The sequence below is a fragment of the Aplidium turbinatum genome, chromosome 16 (genome assembly GCF_918807975.1).
Source record: "Aplidium turbinatum chromosome 16, kaAplTurb1.1, whole genome shotgun sequence".
NCBI classification, from domain to species: Eukaryota; Metazoa; Chordata; class Ascidiacea; order Aplousobranchia; family Polyclinidae; genus Aplidium; species Aplidium turbinatum.
This window is the reverse complement of record NC_137487.1, coordinates 12,939,266-12,965,120: the sequence shown is the minus strand read 5'-3', so window position 1 is coordinate 12,965,120 and position 25,855 is coordinate 12,939,266. Positions and strand designations below refer to the sequence as shown.

General features: G+C 39.5%; 1 protein-coding gene and 1 non-coding gene across 2 annotated transcripts; one reads left to right on the top strand and one right to left on the bottom strand.

Annotated features, from left to right (window-relative positions):
- The first annotated feature begins 4,851 nt into the window (after window positions 1-4,851).
- LOC145785224 (retinoschisin-like) lies at window positions 4,852-18,988 on the top strand. Its single transcript, XM_082596910.1, has 5 exons — window positions 4,852-5,116; window positions 5,577-5,624; window positions 8,123-8,269; window positions 12,371-12,540; window positions 17,395-18,988. The coding sequence occupies exons 1-5, from the start codon at window positions 4,852-4,854 to the stop codon at window positions 17,530-17,532; spliced, it is 768 nt and encodes a 255-aa protein (XP_082453036.1). The 3' UTR covers window positions 17,533-18,988.
- LOC145786038 (U6 spliceosomal RNA) lies at window positions 9,428-9,529 on the bottom strand. Its single transcript, XR_014291259.1, has one exon. It is a non-coding gene; the product is annotated as a U6 spliceosomal RNA (small nuclear RNA).
- Window positions 18,989-25,855: the final 6,867 nt, after the last annotated feature.

The following is a 25,855-nucleotide window of genomic DNA, read 5'->3' as shown; positions in this document are numbered from 1 at the left end:
CAAACAGTCTATTCATGATGTGCATCAAATCCGACCTTGTTAAATCTTTATCCTTTGATAATGTGGTTGCAACTTTGCATTGGAAAGAATTAAATGCTTTTGTTGAGCTATTTTCGTTGCTTGTACTGTATGTTTACAATTTTACTAGACAAAATAGTTAACAGCAATGGCATTTTTGTGATTTTTGTAGATTTTTACATTGAAAGGTTTTTTCATATCGATAGGCTACGTTGTTTAAAATCGTACGCTTAAAGGAATTTAATTTCACGCTGAGGAAAGTAAGCTAATATTCAGCTTGAGATACATGAAGCAACACATCATAGGCTACAAGTTTCTGGAGACAGAAACTGTGTGTTTTAAATCTGAGTCGATAAAATTATATATTTTCCACTCTTATTAGAGAGACATCTAAAAAAATAACTAGTGGTTGCAGTGGCGGTTCGTTCACAAGCACTGCAAAGGCTGCAGCGCCTCTCCTCCCACCCCTCCATTGTTTTTAAAAGAGAAAGTAATTTAGGCTAAGTATTAATCTAACTAAATTAATTAAATAGCTTAATCTGACTACATTACTATTCGAAAATGCGTTGTTTCTATGAAAACATGGTCTTATCTCATTGAGCGTATTGTACTTTAAAGATAATGCAACTGAAGCCTATATAATAAAACCTTGCAAGCAATTCAAGAGATATATTGGTTTACCCATAAAAATTTGCTATAGCTTTGCTACTTCATTTTTTAGAGGTCTACAGATAATCCCTGAGGTAAAAAAGGTTAAGAAGCAGTACTTTATTATTATTAGGCTATTATTATTATTATTTATTTGCGTCAGACAAAGCTGTCCATATCCAAAACAACGAAATAATACACAAACTGCAAATGCACAAAGGTCACAGAAAGCCACTTTGGATGTGGTCCATTTAAACTCTCACTAAATAGGCTATCTACTGTTACAAGTTTACATACAATGGTATTAGTACGGTAGTGCTACAAGTTAGAAGAATTGAAAGTACGAGTATTTAGAACAATAAAAACAATCAGATGACATGGCAGCCATTACATTAATACTGTACATCAATGGTTTGTGTTGTATAGCATTATTAGAAATCGCTTTTTGTTTTAGATAAAATTAGCTTTTATTTTTCTTCCTGTAGACCTAAAACAGAAAATGATGAGTCAAACATTGATTGTCAATATACAGGATGTCATGCCATGCCATGCCGCAGCCTGTTTGTACCTGCCATCGCTTTTGTCAACCACCCTTCCTGTTCATTTTTTTCCTAAGAAATGTTCATCTGCATATGAGAACTGAATACATTACTAGCTTACTAGTTATTGTTATGGTCGTTGTGGAAAGAATGTCGCTTACATGATAAACTCACATCAGATACATGATGTGGATACAGTACTTTTGTTTGTACAAATACAGTAGAGTATTAGTATGAGGATGCCGAAAACAGAAGTAAAAACGTAAACTTCATTAAGATTTAGGTGTTATTGTAGGCCTACGTATTAACTAAAGTATAAAATTTAAGATTTTAAATTGCTAAAACAACAACGTTTTCAAAAAATAATGAAAAAAAATCATCAATCTAAGTCAAAAAATTAGTGACAATTTAACGTAAAAATATCATATCTTTACGTGTTTTTTTCTGCTCAGAAGAACTCCGTTTCTGTGCTACTCGCTAAAAGCGACTTTGTGTTCTATGACTATGTCATTGTCATATCTTATGAGTTATGACCTGTTTTCATGCTTGTCAGTTTCTTATGTAGTTCATTTTAAAGGGTACAGTTTGTTTTTTGTAGGTGTACACTACTGAACAGTTGTTCTACTGAACAACTTTTGTTTTGAAGATGTTCTTAAATTCTTTGAAATTAATCTTCAGTAGGCCTAAAGTACAAGGCCAGAAATTTTTAACATTGTTTTGCTTGCAGTTTGTTGTTTTAATGAAAACATTGCAGTCAGCTATATAGCATTTGCAATATACTCACATAAAGAGACCACAATTTTGTTTTTTATCTTAGTTCGTGATTTTGTTTTACTTTTAGTAACAATGTTGCAAAAAAAAAAAATAGGGATAGCCTACTAATTTGTAAACACATAAGCTACGTGTTGATCTTTAGTGTGACCTCTGATGTTTTATTTTTTGAAATGATGTCTTAGTGTGCTCCAAGCAACCAGGAAATCATTTTCTTTGTAAAAACGATATTTATTCTTGTTTTAACTTTTTGCACATTAATGTCTTAAGCCTAAAAAGCCATTAGCGGATCTAAAACAAATCCTAGGGAAACAATAGTTCAGATGAGACAAAACTTTTCAAAAGCCTGCTACCTTGCAATTTGACAAGTATTGCATTGATTTGCTTAATTTTTGGCTTCAACAATGCTTTTTGTTTTAGACATGAACTTTGCATTTGACCATGATCATCAAATGTGGTCAAGCCTAGCTGATGATTTACAAGTTAATTAGTGCAGAATAAACAACTGAGAAAAACTAAATACGACCATTAAGCATTTTGAACAGGCCAAAGTTGCAACAGGACACTTTCAATTGTGAATAGTTTACATTAAATATACCGTAGTTATTATTCTCTAACACGTCTTTTGCTTGGCATTGAGCACTTTTTGTAGTATTGATAGTATTTATTGTTCAATTGTGAATATACATTTAACTTTTTACAACTATTACAAGTAGTCTACTCTGAAGGATAACTGTTGGCGTTGGGGTGTAAAGTGCTGCATTAACTGGCGTATTCATACTTTTAAACATCAGTGGTTTGTATTGTATGATACTATCAAAAAATCGCCTTGTGTGAGAAAACTAAGGTTAGTCGTTGTTTGTATAGGTAGAAAAAGGAAATGATGAATCTAATTTACTTGTCAAAACATGTCATAGGCCGATCGGTGTTAATAAATTGTCGAAAGAAACATTTGTCAAATTGAAGATTGTAATGTTACAAAAGTACGATTGATTTTGTGGTTGATTGGACGTATTTGTATCTGAAATCATTCCTGTCTCGGCTGGTCTTCCTACTAAAAACATGTGTTAAAGTCGGAAATAAGCATCTATGTATGAGAGTGATGAATTACAAGCTTTCTGCTGTTGTACAGCATGTAGAATGTCGCATGAATGTCCACGTGACTTCAAATAGGTGTCCGACAAATTGTTCGTAAGCAATTGTTCGTAAAATTAATTCTTCGTAAAACAATTCTTCCTAAAGCATTTTTTCGTGCATGCGGTTAAAATTTGATGTATACGAAGAAATGCTTTACGAAGAATTGTTTTACGGATTTCATTTTACGAAAAACAGTTTACGAACAATTGTTTTACGAACAATTGCTTACGAACAATTGCTTTACGAACAATTGCTTACGAACAATTTGCCTATAACCTTTCAAATACATGATGCAGGTCCTTCACTTTAGTTCAAACAATAAACACTAGCATACTGATGTAGAATACGAAATTGAAAATATAAATTTCATAACCTAAATTACATAATTATACAAACTAATGTATTAGATGTAAGGCGTTAAACTCCCACAACAGCAACGTTTTTAAAGAATCAATAAAAATATTAACAATTCGGTGGCGAAGCGATAGCTGCAATTTAATGTAGGCTACCCTAATAAAATCTGTGCTTTTTGCGAACAGCGACTACGTCTTGTATGCTATATTTTAATTAATACGATTTGTTTTCATACTTCACAGTTGCTGACGTCTTCTGTAACAAACTAATCAGGTATGATCTCCCTCTCAATATCTCTCTATTTGTTTTCTCATTTGTAGTTGTTATCAGATATGTTTTTCAGTCCCACAAATATTTTATTTTTGTCGTTCGCTTCAGCCCAAATTCGAAGTGTACCCTATAGCCTACGTTGTAGGCTAGATTTTGGGTACGTATATCAGAGCGAAATAGAAATTTTTGTAATCACCTAAAGTTGCATATTTTTCTGCGCTTTTTTGAGAGACTTAACGTAACCAAATTTTCCTAGATTGGTAAGGCCCAAATTGTTTGTAAAAGCATTATCACACTCATAGGCTTCTAAATAAGGTTTGACTAGCAAATGTTCAAACTACTCTCGATGATAAAAGCAATCTTGTAGAATAAACTAGTCGGGTGAATAGCCGAGTGCTGAGAAAAGAAGGCGTTCAAGCGGGCAAAGACACAGCATGTAGTTGTGTCCTTAAGACTCTTAAAGGTAGGCTTGAATGTAGACACGAAGATTGGCTTCCTTGCCTTCCCGTCTACTTAACTTAAATCTTGAACTGCCTGGATGCGACAAAAAGGTTTCATATGACCTAAGCTAAAGACAAAGGAACACATTGTCGACATAAAATTGACAATTTGTAAAAAAAAAACGTGTAGAGTCACAAAGATGTGCTTGAAATGAGATCTAACAAACAGGATTGTTCGCTTCTGAAGATTTTTAATGCATGCAAAAAGTGACATCAGACCCAACAAAATGAAATAAGCTGAAATGTTATTGAAATAAACCACTTTTTTAAATCAAAGAACTTGGTAACTTTTGAAATCTTAGCCTTGTGCCCTCAAGTAGAGCGAGCAATCCCCTAGAAACTAACTCTTACTCTTTGAAGTAGGTTAACAATATGATATGTTCTACTGGTACAAACTAAACTGAAGTACTGCAACATCTATATAAGATGATAATCCGACGTTTCGTCAATCAGACTTTACTGACTTGATTGATTGACAAAACGTCGGAATAAAAGCGGATTATGACTTTGTAATAGTTCAGCTTAGTTTGCACCAGAAGAACATATTATGTTATTTAACTAAATGTCTGGTGAACAGCTTTATTCAATGTTTAATATTTTATGATATAGAAAACATGCAGTCCATACAAGCGATAATTTTAGTTTTTTTCGTCCTGTTTTCCGTGAGCTCACAATCGGATAAAGTGTGTCTTCCAATCACACGAGATGCCGATTCACAATCTCAATCCTCCCAAATCCTTCAAGGTCGTCCAGGTAAGGTTGGGCCAATTGGTCCTCCTGGAGATGCAGGAATTCAAGGTATAGAAGGTCCCCCTGGACAATGTGTTTGCGACAGAAGCGATATTGATGGTCTCAAAACCGATATACAGGCATTGCAAAGTTAGTAACTCTAAAACATGCTTTAAACCTATTAAACAGTAGGAATATATATCAGAAGTGCATTTTAAGTTTTATTTAAAAAAGTCTAAGTCATCGATCGTGTTATCGAATAATTTAAGTCCTCTGTCATAAAATAAAATGATTTGTGGAGCAGCCCACAGTAGGCTATACATAAATCAGACAACTTTTATGTTAAACACATACAATCTTGATTTGGTAACGAACCGAAGACCTTTTGAGTGTCTTTCCGACTTAGCAATGCAATAGTCGCCAACAAGGTGAAAAAAAAACAAAAAACTTATCCTTCGCCACTTTTGCAATTAATAAAGCTCCGCCCTACGTTTTATAAACCAACATAGACCTACTTTTGTGTTTAGCGCAGAGAAAATTTAATTATCATGATTCGATTTTCGTTTGCTTGACATTGCAATAGCCAACAATTGATTTCATTATTTTGCAGAAAATCTTCAAATATTGTGGGAAAAAGCTATACCGTCCAGCACCCGGGGTAAATCAGATTATGCTATTAAAAGGATGCTTTTTTATGAAGATAAAAAGTTACTAATGTTTAGGCAAATTTGTATTCAAGGTAGTGTTGTCGCCAAATGGTGAATACATAGCCTACCTATCTCAACACAGATGACCAAATACTACTGGATATACATTCAATCTTGTTGTTTCCTAATGCTGTTTGATTTGAGAGTTGAGAGTGCTTCATTATTTTATTAAAGAGAGTGTTTCCGTATTTCATTAAAGGCATTTTTATATTTATGTAAATATTTATTTCTGAAATACTATCTGAAATCTATTGTATCTAATGGGCGCGTTTTAGTTTTTGCTGAGGTGCTAAACTTGAAAAATGAAAAAAAATGTTTAATCATTGTTTCTTAATTTTTTTCCTTGTTGGTACCACTTTAAAGCGGTGGGATGGCCTAGCGGATAAGGTGGTGGGTTTGGTTGGTATGATGAGAACCTGATCTTTTCAATTTTTAAAGTTCAGTAACTGAGTATGGGACCTTTACCGTTATCACTTTAAAATCACCACCAGAGACCACATACTATGCTCTTCGTACAAACACGAATATTCGTGACTTTGAAGTTTGGTATAGGCTACTATGGTCTTTGCTGCGAACAAAACCTACGAATATTCGTACGAAGATTTTTTTCGTACAATTTTTTTCTTTTTTTCGTGAAAAGCGTTTTGTTCTTTTTGTTGGAACAAAAAATAGTTTTGTTTGTGCCTTTTTTTGGTCAAGACCATCCGCAACTTTTAAGAAGATTTTTTTACATGTAAAGTTAAGCTAGCTCTAAGCTTGCTTGACTAAGTTGTAGTTTTAGGCATCAAAGTAGAAAAGATTTGTAAGCATATATGTAATGGCATTTTATACCTTGTTTTTTGCTTGGTGAAAGATACTAGGCCTATGATGTAAAAATACGAGAAATAAGCAGAAGTAAAAAACGAAGTTTTAACTGACAAGACTAACTAGTATAGGCTACTATATCTAGTTCTTACAGACATTTTCGCTGTGACTACTATAGCTTGTTTAATTACTAGTCTGGCTGAAAACAACCGCAAATTTATGCAATACGTTTTAGTGTACAGTAATTTAAAAAGCTTACTTTTTCATGAAGAGTCTATTTATTACTAACAGCAATCATTCCTTTCAATGTATTGTCTCAAAAACACAAACAAAACTTAAGATGACGTCCATGAAGATTTTTTTTCAAAAACATTTGAGTCTCCTTCTTTTATTTGTGCGCTTATTTTAGAGAAATTTTGACTGTTTGTAAAACATTTTGCTAAAATTAAAATTTTTGCATTTCAAAATAGTCGCACAAAGATTACCAAGAAAACTGTTTACAAACGAACGGCATACGAATAATAAATATTCGTGTTTGTACGATGAGCATAGTATTTGGCCCCAGTTCTCTCACTCCAGGGATTCATAGTATAGGGATCGCTAACTCGGCTGGATTTCTGACAAGCGGAGTGTAAAAGTGTTGCCAGATATTTTTTAAATTTTTAGAAAAAATATTATTTTGACATTTTTAGAGGAGTAGTCGCCCAAAACTTACCCGTAAATAACTATTTTAAAACTAATCTAAAGTAATTTTATTATTCACTTATCAAACTATCGCATTTTTTGCAAATTTAACCTCCCTTTGGAGATGAAATTTAAATTAATTCTAAAGTGTTAAAGTTAAAGTTAAATGTTAAAGTTAAATTCTAAGTTTTATTTAAATTTTGTGCATAAGTTTACACTTATTGCAAAGTAACACAACTACAAACTACTTTAGCTCAATCTGTGCAACTTTAAACTTTAGGTTAGTTTTAAATGGAAAAGCTTTGGGCGACTACTCCTCTTTAAAAATGCCAAAAAATTAGTTTTAACACTTTTACACTCCGCTTGTCAGAAATCCAGCCGAGTTGGCGATTACTATACTATGAATCCCTGTCTCACTCCCTTATAGAATGGCTTAAAAATAATTTTGTTCTTATGTATAAATTACAAAGCCGTTATTTTCCTTTAATCATTATTCATATAACTGACAAAAAATACACAATGTGGTAGGCTACTTTCGTGATACGAAAACTTGTTTAATGTCGTGTAAAAAAATGCATTTATTATTTAGGTGTTGAGTGAATACCTCAATTCTAAAAAACCTTATAGCAATCAACTGTAAAAATCACTTACAATCTGAGGTTTGGGTTTAAAATCACGTACACTGGTCATTACTTCATTCACATTTTTCTAATTAATCCAACACCGACTAAGAATAGGGCAATCAAGTATCCTTGGAAATAAGGAAGCCTACCCCTGGACATGGTTAAGAGACCCTGAATTAAACAATAAAAAAGAAGCTTTTGATGTAACAATATTTGCTGTATTTATTTTTCTGTTGATATACAAATTGAATGAGAAAACATAAAACTTTTTTTGGTTAAACTATACTAGACAAGGTTATATTTTGTTTATTTATTTACCACTAACCGATATTTTACAGTTGAAATTTGTTCTGTTGGAGTAAAAGATGGAAGAGTACTAGATGAGGACATGACTTCTTCCACATCATACAGTAGCTCTTATTCAGCTGTACAAGCAAGGCTTGACAGTCCAGGAAACAAAGTTTGGCTTCCGGAACCTCCTGCACGTAAATGCGATTCGATATGATCAGTATAGCCCATGGGCGCCGATCGCTCTTTAAAATTGGTGGGGGCATTTACTAGGAAAGGTAGGAAGGGGCGACGAGCGAAGCGAGCTAGAAAGATCGGGGGTCTGTTCTGACAAACATACTAATACAGTATGTACAAGTCTGATGCGATGTGTGTAGGCCTATATTTTAATTGGCAGTGTCAGCATTGGACAGCAGACGTCCCAACACTTGGCAACGAGTCTCCGGCAAATTAAAAACGAAGTCCTTGGAGAGGTCATGAAGGTTGATCGAATTCAAAACCTTGTTGTGCCATTGCATGATTTAGTCGTTTCTGTGTCATGGTAGATCGTAACCAAGTTTTGACACGTCGCAAAGTTGAAAATGACCGTTCAGCTGAACACGAGCTGGCTGGTGAAATGAGCAAAAGTCGCACAAACAGTTCCACTTTTGGAAACATTTGCCGACCAGCGGATGGCATCTTCTTGAATAGCCTATCATTCAAAAATCTTCCACCCACTTTCCATTGTACTGCTCTCGAAAGAAGCATAACTTAGTTCTTGTGCAAAGGATTCTGTGTGAGAGAACTCAGAATAATCGTCTACCACAGGGGTCACCAAATGGCGGCCCGTGGGCCGCATGCGTCCCGCCACGCTGTATCGCTGCGGCCCGCGGAAGGTATCAGCGTACAAGTATAACCAAAAATACTTTTCTTGAGGAGTTAAAGAGTACGAAGGCAAAAAATACTTTCCTGGAAGCATATTTTCGCATTGCATACGATTCCACCGACCGACCAATCAGATTATAGTTCTAGGTGGGGGTTGCTTAAAGTTATTCCAATGCGATGTCCAGCCACACTGTCCCAGGGGTTGATTAAAACGCCTGTTTTCGAATTTTGAAATTGTCTGTGAGCATAGGGTTGCTTATTTTAAGTTTGCAATTGTCATGTAAACACTAGTGCGAGTTTCACTGTTATTGTGTTTCACGAGCAGTGTTCTCTTTATGCAAGTTTTTGTTGGCAAAATGGGTCGGTGTGCCAACTCAATTTATAATAAATTGACAATATATTACATTTAAATTTAGAGACTTTTTCTGATTGTATAATGAAAATATTTAGCTTAGTAGGCTACGCCTAGTGCAAAACGTTTTTTTTTTTTAAGAAATATGGAACGCTTCACGATTTTGCGTGTCATCCTTGCGCAGGAGCCATGCTAATCTGTATCGTTCCAATTATAGTATATGTACTGCCGAAGCAAGTACTGCAAAATGTTGTTAATCAACAAATTCTTGCCACGCTGATGAGCACCACAAGTGACAGTTGTCTATAATAAAAGAAAGACGGTTTTATAGATTCTCACAAAAAAGGATGAAAAACCAACTCATTGCTTTTTTCGAGGGAAGACTGTTCATAAATTACGATTTTTCGGTGGTTTTCACAAGCGTTTGTTTCATGGTACCTGGTGTGATGACGTCTAGTTTAGCGTTGGTGGTGCCTTCAACATTTAGTTGCAGAATGGTCACTCCTTGACCTACAACAGCTGGTGCTGTTCGCCTTGACAAGGGCGCTGTGCTTGGTCTGGAGGTGCCATTCTGATGATTGTTCTTCCGCATAACTTTATAGCGACAGTTGTAGCAAGTTTAGTTTCCCAAAGTCGGTACTTGCGGGGGCGGCCACGTGGAGGTACTTGCTTTCGTCGGCAGAGAGTGCTGCTTGTGAGTGTGGTGAAATGCAGACGGCAGCACACATTATCAAGAATTGCCGGCTGTACAGACCTCCTCATGGTATGGAAGGCCTAGTTTCCATCGATGACGACACCAGGCAGTGGTTAACCAACGGATGCCCTGACATATAGCGACAACACGAGAGAAGATGGTAGGCCTACCTGGTTTCTTTTTCCCTGTTATTGGAGCCTATTTTTTGCTGATATGTTTGCAGGTCACTATTGTTGCCTGTATTGCGATGTGTCAAACATTTCCTTGTTTACTGAAACTGTTAATTGTAAGATATCTTTTGCGAAGCGAAGTAACAACACCACTCTTGCTTGGTGATGAATATTCTGATGAAACCGCTCTCTCGCTATAAGTGCACAAAACAAGTGGCCTCTACTTATTAGGCATTGTTAAAAAAGTCAAAAGTGTTGTAAAAGGAGCTTGGCCTGGCAGTAGCGTTGTTCGATTAATTTTGTTGCTACGGTATTCTAACATAATTATGAACAACATGTAACGCTGGATACTGGGTACGAAATGCGTTCTTTTCTAGCATAAGAGTCAACCTACTTAACATTTTATTAGTGCGGCCCGCCACAGCTCTCCTTAGTGCCAAAGTGGCCCGCATGCAAAAAAGGTTGGTGACCCCTGGTCTACCACATGTGATTGAATCTTTCCACTAAAGAGTGATTCTTGTAGAGTTTTGTAGTGCTCTAGAACGGTCGACTTGAAACAGTCAGTAAGATTTTGCTGGGCGCTGTCAATGACTGCAAAATACTCTGACCGATATTTCGTCTCTGGTGTTTGAAAGTTGAGGAGGTCAGCCATGTCCATGATGAAGACGATTTGGGATCTTTTTGGGACGTGACAGTTTCAATGACTCAGGGTTGCAATTTTCCGTTAGCCTCTCAGCATTTACAAAGACACGATGAAATTCTTCTTCACTGCGTAGATGGCGGAGCAGTACTACAAAGTTCAGCACCTTCAAGCATGCCAACCACAGTCACCGTACAACCCTGCAAGGCTTTGTTAAAACGTTCCATACACTGAATGACAGACAAATGCTGCGAATAACCTAAGCACACTTGACCCACGAGAAAAAGGTTTCAAAAGCCAAATTGCAGTTGTTGCTACATTTGAATCAAATTGACTCACGGCTGCTTCCAAGGCTTCCAATACTGACTTATTATTATACTGACGTTAGAATCATCAAGCACTGCTTTTACAGCAGCTGCACGTGTGAGCAATCTGGTTGGACAAATTGGTTTTAGTTTTGATGCAGCCTGAGGAAAAGACTCTTTAGAATAAAGATTCAGGTACATATGCTTGAATTTCCCAGAAACCTTTTAGCCTATATAGGCCTAGCTTTCCAAGTTCTTGTGAGGAACTAGGAGCATCTCCAATAAAAGGCGAAGCTACAACAGCTTTTGATACAATTAGATTAGTAGGCTAAATATGTGCCTCACAATGCACATATTTAGCAAGAGGTTGAGATTTTTTATTTTAGCTTGACAGCTACGGGGTTTACTTGATCGGGGTTTCCTCCCATAAAACAAAAATGTTGTCCCCTCCATTCAATAGATTTTAAACGTCTGACTAATAAAATTGTGACATTCGGTTAATATTTTCCCTTTTACGTTATAAAAATAATGAAAAAAGATGGTGGGGACATGTAAAAAGATGGTGGGGACATGTCCCCACTGTCCTATAGGGATCGGCGCCCATGGTATAGCCTGACCTACCCAGACAGCAAAATCTGTCATTTTTACATTGATTCAACGAATCACTGATAAAAGAACCAATTACTGACTTCAACACCATTTGTCATAGCACGTGACTAAGGAACTGTGTTTCGAAAGCTAGTGCAGTCCGCTGTTACCAGAGCGAACTCGCAATATCAGGCTAAAACCGGTCGTTAAAATGTACATTTTGAAGTAACCAACTAAATGCTGCTAAAAGCGAAACTCAATCAATTACATAAAATTCTTAAGTCAAGCATCGCTTTAATTTTATGAAATTTTCAATAATTTCATTAAATCCATCAACAGTAGGCTTGCTCATCATCATTAATCACACATCAATCAATTTACGATCATTAGTCACAAAAGTAGCCTACTTTTGACAGAAAAACTGAAATTCGACTTACGTTAGATATGACGAGCATTTTGTTTGTGACTTAACATTTTGCGAATTTAGTTATTTCTAGTTGTAGTGAACCATGAGCGATCTTTTTTAATTTACAAAGCTTACTTACAAAATGAGAGCTAAACAAACTATGTAGCCTATAGGCAATGCATGTTAGCCTACCACTTTTTTAGACGTTTAAAATCGAATAGGGTGGCAAATCACAACGGTATTTCATAATTTTCATTACACTGAAGTAACTTCTTCTAGAACGGAAAGGAGATTGGATTCAAATAGACCTAAAACAACCCGTTCGAGTAAAAGCGATAGTAACTCAAGGACGGCCGACAACCAACCAATGGGTGACCTCGTACAAAATAATGTACGGAAACGTTACTACAAATCTTGAATTTCTAAGAAATCCAGATGGCGAAGAAAAGGTGAACAAAAAAGTTTATGTTTATATCATTTCAGTGATTTCCTTTATACACATGGAAACTATCAAGGTTAGCCTACTCACATATATTTCTGCTAAAATTATTCCTATTCCTAACATGCACGCATTTTAAGCTTTCTAATGCACATATGAAAAAGATATAGTGATTAGTTACCGGTACATAAAACTAACCAGCGAGATGAAATATAAGGTAGCCGTAGCCTACTGTAGAAACTATTTAAAATAGCGCTAAAATTAGCGCTGACGCCATCAATTTCTTTAAGAGCTTACGCAGTACTTTACGCCGTAAAGTTTTTAGGCAATTCGCGCTGACGCCGACGCCGTCAATTTATTTCATTGACGCGTACAACACTGGCCTATTTCCATATACAGTAGAATACTTCTGGCCATGATCACTTTTCTGTCATGTGGCTTCCAAAACTATGAATTGCAGAGTTGTTAGGCGGATGCATGAAGGTTCGCAAATAATGAGATTTATATTCATACCGGTGTCCAAACAGCAGAATACAGTGTAGAATTTATATTATGGCTTATTTAAAAAATGAACACCAATAACATCTTAATTTCAGTTGAATAAAATGGATAAACCACATATGTTGCTTTGGACAGTTGCATCAACAGATCAACTAGATTCACACAGGCCTACTTTGATATTGTTCTGTAGTCCAAAAATCAGAACAATGCAGTTGTGTAAATAAACAAATTTAAAAATTGAAGGGGGTGAATTGGCCAGGGGGTGATTTGGCCATTTTTATGTCATAAGTTCTAGTAAAGATTTCATCCAGATTGATTTCAGCAACGGTTTGAATTTTCACATATTTAAGGACTACTATGTTGCCAACATTACTACGTCACCACATGTCATAAATGTGTTTTGTCAGGGATTAGAACGTCTTCAGAAAGTTAAGGTAAAAAAGTTACAATTTGAGTGACTTTGTCCAAGAAGGATCGTTTAGAAGTAAGTTTTATTGAAATTTGGATTGCCTTCCTACAATTTACAGCAAGACTGGTTTCTAACAGAAAATAAAGTAAGACAGTCGTACTTTATTCACCGTTTATGAAAACTTGGTATTTGGCAACAAAGAAGTATTGGAGGTGAATTGGCCAACAAAAATAAAAATTGAAATCTTGCTAACAATTTGGACGTACGCTCACAAATCGATATAAATGTTTTGATATTGTTTGTAGTATTCGGTATTTATGTGGCTCTAAAAAAAATGTTGCTTTTTTGTCGTTTTTTAAAAAATGGCCAATTCACCCCCTACGCAGCCATAAGTGCTTAGGCTGCCAGTGAGCGCTAACATGAAAGCAAGAAGATAATAACTAGTTCAACAAAAGTTTTATAGTTTAAGTATAAGCAATTCTATAACATATCTATGTTTAGACATGCCAAGAACGTACAGAACCAAGCATAAATATCAGCAATATGATAAGAAAAGTCTTGAGGGTGCAATATCAGCAATCAAGGCAGGCGATCTAACGCCAAGTTCAGCAGCAAGAGCATTTGGAATTCCTAGAAAAATATTAGTAAATAGAATGCGTAGGCCAAATGTTTCATGTCCAGGTGGGTCTACCGTGTTCACTTCACGTCAAGAACAGCAAATTGTAAGCAGGCTGCAATATCTAGAAAACCGTGGATTTCCCTTAACAGTTGATGGTCTTCTTCAACTTGCCTACGAATATGCTGTAAAATTAAATCGAAAAAACGAACTGAATGCAAAGCTCCCTCTCAACTGGATAAGCAACAAAAAGTGTTTAAACGACGACATCCCACTCTTAGCATAAGGACACCGAAAGGTTTAAGCATTTCTCGTGCAAACGCTTTCAACAGGCAACGGGTTGCATCATTTTTTGACCAGCTTAAACACATCTACGAAGGACATCATCTCATTGATTTTCCCCAGTTCATAATTATATAACATAGATGAGACTGGATTATCGACAGTTCCGAACAATGCCAAAGGGTTATTGCTACTAAAGGAGCTCGTGTAGTCCAGTCTATTCAAGTTGGAGAAAAAGGGACGCTTACAACAATTATACCTGCAATCAGTGCTTCTGGAGAATGTTTGCCGCCTTTTGTAACACTGAAAGGAAAGAAACCTTCTGATGAGATAGTGGAAGGGTTGTCAAAGCAAGACATCACAGTGGTGTCAACTAAAAGCGGCTACATCGATTCGCAAGTATTCTTGGAATTTTTACACCACTTTCAAAAATACCGAACAAAAATTTACGGAAAGAAGTGCATTCTGGTTTTGGATGGTCACACTTCTCATTTGACAATTGAGGCCATAACGTACGCCATTTCTCACAATATAGAACTAGTTTGCTTGCCACCACATAGTTCACACCGCCTGCAACCTTTAGACACCCATTTCAATAAGTCTTTAAAATCTGTCTGGTCGAATTCAGTTTCTGAGTTTCTTCGCATCAGTTCTAGTTCTTCGCTGACAAGACGCGATTTCTTTGAGTTGTTCATTCGAGTTTGGGAAGAGATGAAGCAAAAACGTGGCCTCATTGTCAATTCTTTTGCTCATTGCGGCCTTTATCCTCTCAACAAGCAAGTTGTGCACAACGAAGAGTTTTCTAAATCCGAATCTTTTGTGTCCATTGATCAAACCTCACCTTCAACAAGTTTTAAAAAGGATGACTCATCTTCTTCGATCAACCACCCACACCATCTTATTCGGTCATCATCATAATCCATCGTCGGTTTAGCTAACCTTACACACACAAAACCACACATTGCGTCAGAACTCAAGAAACTTCAAACAAAGGACAAAACCTTCAAAGTTAAGTTAAGTTTCCATCGTACAACACAACCAACAGCAATGCCATTTCCATTGCCATCAACGTGCGTTGGTGAAAACATGAACAGTTTTGAAAAAATAAAACCACAAAAGAAAAAGAGCTGTTTATGCTGCGTGTGTGGAGATGATTATTATGCAGCAAGTTCTACAAAAGAAGACTGGCTCAAGTGTCCACACTGTCAGCTTTGGGCATGTGATATTTGTTTTGGCATCGATTGTTGTTACAATTGCGAAGACGATTAAGGTTGGAGAGGCTGGCGATGCTCCCGTAGATCGTTTTGCTGTGTTATATTTTGTTTGTTACTTGTTTGGTTTCCATTGCGACATTTTATCGCTTTTAGAGTTTGTATGACATTTAAATAATTTAAGGTACCGTAACACATTGCAAATTTTTGTTAAATTAGGCAAAACAGTTTGTACTTTGTCAAGTCGATAAAATACGTTGGCCAATTCACCCCCAAAAGTATTTTGGTGGCTGATTTGTTTGTAGAACTTTATCCAACGAGTTTAATTCCAAATCATGTTGCTGTTGGTCATAGTACCATATAGTTTGAAAAACAAATGTACTTTTTATTTTTTTTTTTTATTTTAGCAAAATAATTTGCAGGTGTAGATTTTTAACCACGATATATTGAAAATATGGCCAATTCACCCCCTTCTACCCTATCCCAATACACTTTTTCAGGTCGACCTCGCGAGATGACAATGAATTTTTCAGTAACTTAGTCCACGTTCTTTATCGACTTTCACCAAATTATTGTTGATTTTTAGCTGTCTCACTGCATTTCCACTTTTGAACATCTGTAACTTTGCCTTTTTTATCGTATCCCAAACAGAGACTTGCTTCATTTACCCGTTAACAGCAAAAAAGTTCTAGCTTTTTCTTCCCAATTCTATCTCGTTTCAGGATATCATTGAACACCCATTTTTCTGACACAACGCCCCTCACCATTCATTCAAAGATGGGCATCCGTTTACTTTGAAAGTGTAGCGCACTATCGCTATCGTTACAATATGCCTAAAAAGTGGCACTACCGGTACTCGCTACCAGTCGATGAACTAACGCGCTATCGCTATAGCAACTCGGACAAAAAGTAGCGTTCGCTACCGTTACTTCTACCAGCTACTTTTGTCTTAAACTGATACTGGAGAACTCCATACCAGTAGGGTACCTTGTAAAGTCAAAATGACCTTGAAAATGAATATCGCCTTTCAGTAGCCTACCGCATTTGTTTACATTGCCATTTCAACGTCGGTATAAATAACCTCACGATGATGATGATGATCAAAAACAAGTATAGAATTTTAGGTGAAATTTTATTCTGATGCTTCAGCGTTTCCATCAAAGACGATTCATTTTTTTTCACTTTAAAACAAAAAAGTAGGAAGAAGCGGAAGTACGACTGAAACAAATATGGCAGTTCTGTGCTACACCTATTTGGGGAAAAATATGGTCGCTACTGTAGCCGCTATCCTAGCAACAATATAGCGCCGCTATCGCTACCGGTCCCAAAAAGTATTGCGCTACTGCCCACTACTGCCTACATTTGTAAATAAACAAACTTAAGATAAGATTTGTTTTTTTTTGTCACTGTACTGTAGACTACAGAGCAATTTGTGAACACCAAGTGAATATCTATAGTTGATATTTTAACTTTGTTTTCAATTGATGCAATTTTGCAGCTTGTTGCTTTGCAAACTTTATCCAGATAAGCTAGTTGTAAGTTTTAGCTCAACTTTGCAAATTTATTGACAAGAAGAAGCAACTGCTCCCTTGCCCTCTGACTCGTACACAAATGTACTGAGCCGTAGGCCTACATGCTCTGAACGCATCTCAACTAACAAATGTGAAAGTGTCTATTGTTTGACATACAAAGTAATACGCTATGTTATAGCATAGGCTAGTTCATGATCGGGTGCCTTCTGTTACTTAGCTCAAGTATCTTACCAACATGAGGCAGTCTGTGAAGATTTAAAAGTTCCAAGGCGAAAAAAAAATAATTAAAAATCTTTAACTTTTCATTTGATAGATCTTTCAAGGAAACACAGACGCAAATAGTCACGTGATTAACACCTTCAAAGACGTCCTGGTTGCCAGGTACTTTCGATTGGTGGTTGAAAGTTGGCACGCACATGTTGCCATGCGACTTGACTATTTGACTTGCTAAAAGTCAGCCAAGTGCATTTTCTGAATGTAGACTATAACCTCCGTAGCGAATAGTCATACTCTAGTAGGCATGCTCTATCATCACCATTATGTTTCTTTCTCGTATTGAGGGTTGGAGGAAATGCGACATTGTTCATGATCATGAGCTTGTCGTACCGCACATTTATAATTTTAGTTTCGTGTACTTTAAAGAGTTTGTTGTCCGAATTATGTTTGGTCTGCCTTGGTTTCTTTTACTATTTAGCCTACTCTCCCTTTTATTAATGCTCTTTGGAAAGTGTTTTGCCGTTGCCATGCCTACAGTATTTCAATTATCTTATATTTTGATAGTTTGTGAAAGAATTTGGATGAATTGAATTTGGATGATATCTTATCGTTAGTGCTCATTTAATTTTTTCATGAAATTTTTAACAGTCGCCTGTTGGTTATGTCCAGAGTTCAAAGGCATCGATCCATTTCCTTATTTTTTGTTTGGCCTACACTGTCCACGTTTGAAAATTATATGAAAGGATTGACATCCAGATATAGCCATTTAATATCCTTTGACGAATCTCTAAATATTTTGATAGATTAAAACATTTTGCTATGTGCAGTTCTTGCGATTTTTATTCACCTTAAAATTTGTTGTTGTTTGTTTAGAAGTTGTTTGTGGTAGGACGTCATATTGCTGAACAAAATGGAGATAAAAAGTTATGTTACTCATGGCTACCTGGAGATACGGCCTGATTTGTCACATTTTGCAGAAATTTTCACATTTTGCCGACTTTGGGCGATTGTTTAAACGAATTTTTTTTTTAATTATATTTTTACTCCTTCTTTACTGTTTTCCCCATTCTCAGATATTGAAAAACAAAGACAATTTGATTTCGAAGATTTTAGTCAGACCACTAACAGTAAAGCGGTAATCAAGTTCTGAAAAATGTGACAAATCAAACCGCATCTCCAGGTGGCCTTGGGCTTCTGTAGAATAGCTAATCCTATATAGCCTATAATGCAATTTATAGCAGACATTTTTGTAAGCTGTATGTTTTTGATGCGTAGAGAATGTTAGGCTACTGCTCACGTTTATAAATCCAGCACCCGGAATCCAGTATCACTCTTCTTCAGCAACATAGGCTAATCTATGGAAGCACTACCTAGCCTACCAACCAACGCTTTTCCACATGTGTACGTGTAGGCTATCGTTGATGATCGCTTAGCGTGATTGTCATGCACAAAACACAGTAAAATATATTAGAATCAACACCTGCACTTATAATCGCATCGCTGTTTTTCTTTTTGTATGCAAAATAGCAGTTGCACCACCAATTCACCATCCATGTGTGGCAGCTCGCCAGTGAGGCAGGCATGGAGGAACCATTTTAAAACTAGATGGGTCCAGAGCGGCAGTAGTCAAAGTCAATCCAACTTCTGGAGGCTTCACCCCCACGGCCCACACCCCCCATATCATTGTTGCACTCCTAATACTTAAAATCGTTTATGGGCTACATTGCTTTTCATGATTGCCTTTCGTGCCAACAAGAAAAAAGCTTCCATTTTTGGGCCCCGATTTGGCCAAAGAAATTAAAAAAATTGTGAAATTGTTCTTTAGCGCTGTACAAAATATGGCGATGTACCCAAAAAATAAAGGGCTACAATCTACACACACAGGTAGGCCTATAATACCACCTGGGAGTAATAATCTGCAGCATTAGACAGTACGTGCATATGTAATGATATCATTGTTTCAACCATAGAGAATAATTATATTGATTGATAGATTGCTTCACCAATCACACGCAACCACACCCACACGTGCTGCCCATCAATAGTGGGCTAAACAGGAAAGTTTGAAGATTGGATTTCATCATTGAGCTATCAAAGATATAATCAAATTTGTGTGTATCAAATGAGTGCTGGAGACCTTTTTTTGGAACTCCCTCTCTGATTTGCCGTTTTCGCTACCTCTTCAAAGAAATTTGGCTTTCAAAAGTAGGTGGGCCCAGACCTACAAGGCCCACGTGTTTACTCCATGCCTGCAGTGAGCTGCAATGTTTCAGCATTGAATTTTGTGTTCTTCACAGCTCCTGCAAGTCCGAGAATATTGTAGTGATAACTGATGTAGCCTACTCTATTGCTTGTAGTTTTCCACAAGCGTAAGCTGCTCGCTTTCGTCTGAGCTTTTTGTGGCTGAGTGTCCGCATAAGTTAGTGAGTCACTTTAAAAAGCATCTTGTTCTAGAATTCACCAAGACCAGTAGCCTACGAAGACGATTTGGAACTCAAAACGATTATTACGTAGGCTCTATTAGTAGCCTACTCTTCAACATTTTTCGAGATGCACCTTTTATAATTGTCCAATAACTTTGTAGCCTATAAAAAGAAAAACGCATTATTAGACTATATCCAAACTATATGCTGTGGTTTCTTCAAGCTCCCGTGCTCCTTGGAAAGGATACGGCCCCTAAATCATCTCCGGCCTGGGTAAAAACAGACTACCCCCTGGACCTTGTGTTAACGCTACTGGGTTGGCAACATAGTTAATGATCAAGTTCAAATAAATTATTTGAACTGGAATAATCTAGAACTGAAGACCTAGCCTATGTCGGCTGCGTTGGTAGCCTACCTATTATTGCGATCGATAGCAATAACCACACAATCGCAATCAACAAAAGATTGCTTATAGTTGCAAGAAAGACTAAACAAAATAGAAAGCAAAACTGTTTTTAAAAAAAAATTAAGAAATTATGACCTAAAGTAGCCTAATTCTTTGTCACAAATTATCTGCTTTTGTCACGAATGCCTAGCCTATAACCTACAAGTAACCAAACTACCCTGGCTTGATTAAGTAAGCCGGCTACCTTTGCACGGTTGAATGCATTTTTGTTTTCTTTTTGTGGCGATTCATGACAAATTTTTTCCTTTTATCGGCTACCACAAATACTTTCTGAATAGGCCTATCGTAAACCTACAAAAAAGGTTTGTTCATCACTATGTGCTGGTTAAGCACATCAAGAGTCTGCGGGGTTTGGGATTTTGTTGATATTTGCAATAGCCCTGGTGACAACAAACCCCACTGCTGAGCGTAATCATGATTGATAGTAGGACTACAAAGGTAACAAATAAGTCTCACGTATTTTTTTTATTGTTTAAGAATAATAAAGCTTTAGCAGAGAGCTTGCTTTGTTGAACCATAGACAAACAAAATGTAGCGGACGCCGTATAGTCCAGACTATCCACTCATACCTAGCAGGAAGTATTTAGCCTACAGCGTCACCACTCAACGACTTCTTCTTCTTTTTCTTCTTGCGTTTGAGGCCGCCACAGATCACGTTGTTACATCCAGGCGCAGCAGCCAATGGATTGTGTATTCATCGAGCGTTGTTAGGTCCACATGTCTATCTTGTGGTCGGTATACAGGACATTGATGGATAATGTGGTGTGCAGTTTGAAAATCTGAGCAACACGCGCAAGATGGTGAATCGGCGAGGCCCCACTGGAACATGTTGCTGCTAAAACGGCCCACTCCAGTCCGCAGGCGATTGAGCTTCACCCATTCCTTCCGGGGTAGTTCTGCTCCAGGTGGGGTGTTGGTATTGGGAAGGACTGTGAATTGGGTTGGTCTCGCAACTTCTCTCCATTCACGGTTCCAAACTTCGGAAATGCGGAAGTTCGATTTGCACATAGCTGCAGCATGTCGGGAGAACGGGCGTCGAGATTTCAAGCGCTGGGACTTTTGGGAGTGCGAGTTTAGAACAATGTGGTTGAGGAGGTGGTCATCCCTTGACATAGCTTGTAGGACCAGACTACGTACGTGGTTTTCCCTACAAAGTCTACCTGGGGCGATGCCTGATAGTACCGGGGGCGATGCCTGATAGTAACGACTAAAAAATACTGAATGACTGAGAAAAATTCATACTAACGGCAACTCAACGCCAGACGCGTTGGTTTAAGGAGTTTCCAAAGTTGATAGGAATGCCCTGAGCGACACTTGCAATCACGATATGCAAAAGCACTGTAGCATGCCGCTCGCTCAACTTCTTAGCCGCTGCTCAACTTCTTATCAACGAAGCTGATGTACAACACATCTCTGCGGCTACTTGGACGGACCATAAATGGAGTTCTGAATGGAAGTCAAGCGCCACCAGACTCTATTCGTTCATCCCCGACGCCGACACACGCCCCATCGGCCAAACACTACCAAGACAGGCATGGGTGCGCCTCAACCATCTCCGTACGGGCGTCGGGCTTTTCCGCTCAACCATGCATCAATGGGGAATGGCCTCTTCCTCCTCCTGTGAATGTGGTGCCGAGGAACAGACCGCAGACCACATCATCAATGACTGTTCCATCTTCAAGCCACCTAACGGAGTGGAAGGTCTGCGTGTCATGGATGATGAAACCAAAGACTGGCTGCTCTCTAGTAGCCTTCCAGTGTAGTCTGGGAACATCGTGAATCTGGGGTGGTAAAAGGATAGACCCTCGGCCCCAGAGGCTCACACGACGACGACGACGACTGTGGCATGCAACATACATAGGGTACAACGCTAATAAGACGTAAAACTACGTGTCGTAAATGTTAAGGGGCATTCCAAATTCCTAACAGGCATACAAGTTGGCTACTTGAAGAATTGCACAAATACTTAAATTCCTAGCTAGCGTTTCAAATTCCTAATGAACAACACAATGTCCTACAGAAGAACAGCAGGGGATGATAGGCCTCCAGATTTCACAACAGTAATAAGACGTAAAAAACACATAAAAACCGCAGGACGCTACAGACACCCCCCGCAAGAAAGAAAACGGGGTGAGCTGTTTGGCTTCTGATGAAGATGTCTAAGCGAAAACATAAATCAAAGGAGGCACACAAGGCGTGGTATGACATGATACAGTAATGACTGTAATAAAATGGTAAACACGATATACTGTACACCGTAAACAAAAAGACCGGGTCGGATCTTCTCCATACGGCGTGAGAGCTAACAGTTTGTTCCTCTGTTTCCAAGGAGCGGCTGGTCGGCTCTGACGATTGGGCGAATCAGAAGTCTCGTGCAGCAGACATCCGGCCAGCAAGAAGGCAATTCTTTATAACAAAAAATATGAAAGGCTACAATTGAAGGGGGCGATGACAACCTAAACGGTACGGTTATTACCGGTGATGATGATGGCGTATGAGCGATCTTTCCAGGCTAGATTGAAGGGCAGGAAGTCTTCAGCCACTCAGCAGTCTCGTCGTCCAGGACCCTCAGACCATGCGCACCGTGTGGAGGCCGGTGGGTGAGACAGTGGTGGATGGCATGGTCTGCGGTCTGTTCCGTGGCACCACACTTGCATTCTGATGAAGGAGCCAGGCCCCACTTGTGCATGTCCGGAAGAAAGCGGCCGACGCCAGTTCGCAGGCGGTTAAGCCTGACCCACGCAAGCCTTGTGAGGGACAACCCTGGTGGGCGGGGATCGGCGTCGGGTATGAAGTCACGGAGCGTGGAGGTGTGATTTTGCCACTCCGTGTTCCACATGTGGTTCGTCCAGTGTGCCGCACTTAAACCAAGTTCTTCTGCGTTCTTAAGTAGTTGTTGTGCGGCAGGCACAAAGGGGCGTCTTGATTTCAGCCGTTGCTTTATAGGTGGTGGTCGCTTGAATGTTGCATTGAGGAGATGGTCGGGGTCCAAAGCGTGGCGAGCGAGAGAAATCGTGGCTCCTTTAAGGCGTAGCTCAGCGGGTTGGATGCCTGCTAGGATGGGTAAGCAGTCCGTTGGAGTGGGACGCAGGCATCCAGTCACAGTACGCAGTGCGTCGTTGATGGCGGTATCAATCTGGTGGGTGTGAGAACTACGACACCAGACCGGCGCGCAGTACTCAGCGGTGGAATGAACAAGGGCTAGGGTAGCTGTACGAAGAGTTTTAGCACCAGCTCCCCAGCCGGAACCCGCCAATCGCCTCAAAAGTGCGACGCGCGTAGATAGTTTTTTGCGCAGTGACTTCAAGTGTCGGCGGTACGTGAGTGACCTGTCCAGGGTTATGCCGAGGTATGTAGGTTCGGCACAGTAGGGCAGACGTTCCCCATCAATGTTGATGTTTATCTCACGCTGTGCCTCCCGGCTGTTAAGGTGGAAGGCCGCCGACACTGCCTTTGACTTGCTGAACTGTAGCTTCCATTTCTGGAGGTATGCTGATAGTGTTTGCATGTCTTGGCTGAGGTTCCTCTCCACTGACTGCCAGTTTCCTGCTGAGTACAGGAGTGCCAGGTCGTCTGCGTAAGCATATTTCCTGGAGATGGTGGGGGGCAAGTCGTAGGTGTATATGTTGAACAGGAGAGGAGCCAAGACTGAGCCCTGTTGGACGCCGTTTTTAAGTCGGCGTAGTCTGCTTCGACGACCGCTACCGGTTGTGAGGGTAAAACTGCGGTTTTGCACAAGTTCCATCATCATATGTACCATGTGTCTGTCAGGGAGCAGACGGAGTAACTTGCAGGTAAGGCCGCTATGCCATACGGTATCATAGGCACCCGTGAGATCAACAAACACGGCGCCAGCCTTCTTCTTAGCCGAGAAGCTGTCATTAATGCCTTGGGTCATAAGTGTGACCTGATCTACGGTTGATTGTCCGTGTCGGAAACCAGCTTGTTCACGGGGTAGCTGCGGATCTATTATTGGTTCGACACGGGCGTAGATGAGTCTCTTGAGGATCTTGAAGGGGATGCAGAGCAGTGAGATTGGACGGTAGCTCTTCGGGTCCCCTGGGGGCTTCTTCGGCTTAGGAACTGCAACCACAAGGGCTCTTCTCCAGATTCTGGGAATTCTCTGGTGGTGCAAACAGCAGGAAAGGAAGTCTTTTAATCAGGACTTTAAGGAGGCAGAAGCATGGAGTATCAACTCTGGGCATAGGTGGTCAGGGCCCGGGGCTTTATCTGGCTTTATGTGCTGGAGGGCGGCGGAAAATTCTTCCGGGGTGAACTCACCCGAAATGTTGTCCCCGTCTGGGGTTGTTATCCTCCAGAGGTCCGTCATTTCTTGCAAGGCAGATCTATCTGATTCACGGTCTCTCGATTTGTATTTCCCGTTCTCCACAAGTTGTGAGGCGATGGAATTTGCTGAAACCGGACATTGTTGACGAGAGGCACGTGATCTGCCAGTTAGGTTGTTCAGTGTACTCCATGCTATGCGGCTGGAGTGCGTGAAGTCGATTGATTCAACGGCTTCTGTCCAGCGCTCCTTCCTCTTTGAGTCCAGCCTTGCCAGCAGAGCTGTGGCTGAGCTGTTGGTGTCATTGCCCTGGGGGGCGTGGAGGAAGTCGGAGTAGAGGCTTTCGCACTCCTTATCCCAGCATAGTATGTAGGTCTTTCGTCGGCCGCCGGGGATGGATTGTTTTTCCGCTGATGTTATTGCATCACAAAACTCCTGGTAGGCTTCTTCCACGTTGTTGGTGTGAGAGGATGGGAGATACTGTGTGGCTTCATTGGTGAGGAGGCTATAGTACTCCCAGTTAGCCATTCTGAAGTTCCATCGTTTAACAGGCTTGCTCGGGACAGGCATTATGAGCGTTGGAGCCGTGACAATCGAGGGTCGATGTTGGGACCTGGGGAACTTTTCTAGCACATGTCTGTCCGGTTGGCAATTATCGGGGTCGTCACTTGCGAAAGCCAGATCGGGGTTTGTACCGGTGAAAACTGCGAAAGCAAATTATTGTCTATATGCACTGTACGAAGCCTAATAGCTATGAAAAATGACGAAGCATGTAAGAGGGCACAGAGCCCACTCTCTACGAAACGGGGACAGCCTAAATAACGGCCGTGCAAAGAAGTCGCGCGAACTGTCACACACCGCGACGCGAGACCAAAGCGTCATGACAGCTGGATGGGAGTTTTAACTAAACGGGGGAGGGTGAAAAAACGGACAAACGTTTTAATTGAACCAGACCAGGATTATAGTGCCAGGAGACACACCAGGAGAGAGCGACGAGGCTGGAAGTGCCCAGCCTCAAGATAACTTGCAAGTGCAGCACTGAAGCAGCATGGATGGAAGCTAGACGAAGTGACTACACGGGGAACGAGTCCAATAAGGAAGGAAGCGGCGGACAAGTGAATGCGAATAGCAGTAACAAGACAAGGCCAATAGGGCAGAAAGTAACGGGTAAGCGAATTGCAAGCAATATGTCGGCTTATATCTATAACAACTGGGTAACAATAGCCAGTGCCGTGTCAAGGGCAGGGCCAAAGGGGGCCCGGCCCCCGGGCCCACCATCTCAGGGGGACCACAGATAATAGACTTTTGCGTTTCAGTTTTTTCTCTATTCTCTAGTAGACTATTCCTTTCGATCGGTGGTGTTAGGGGTGTGATTGTCAGTTAA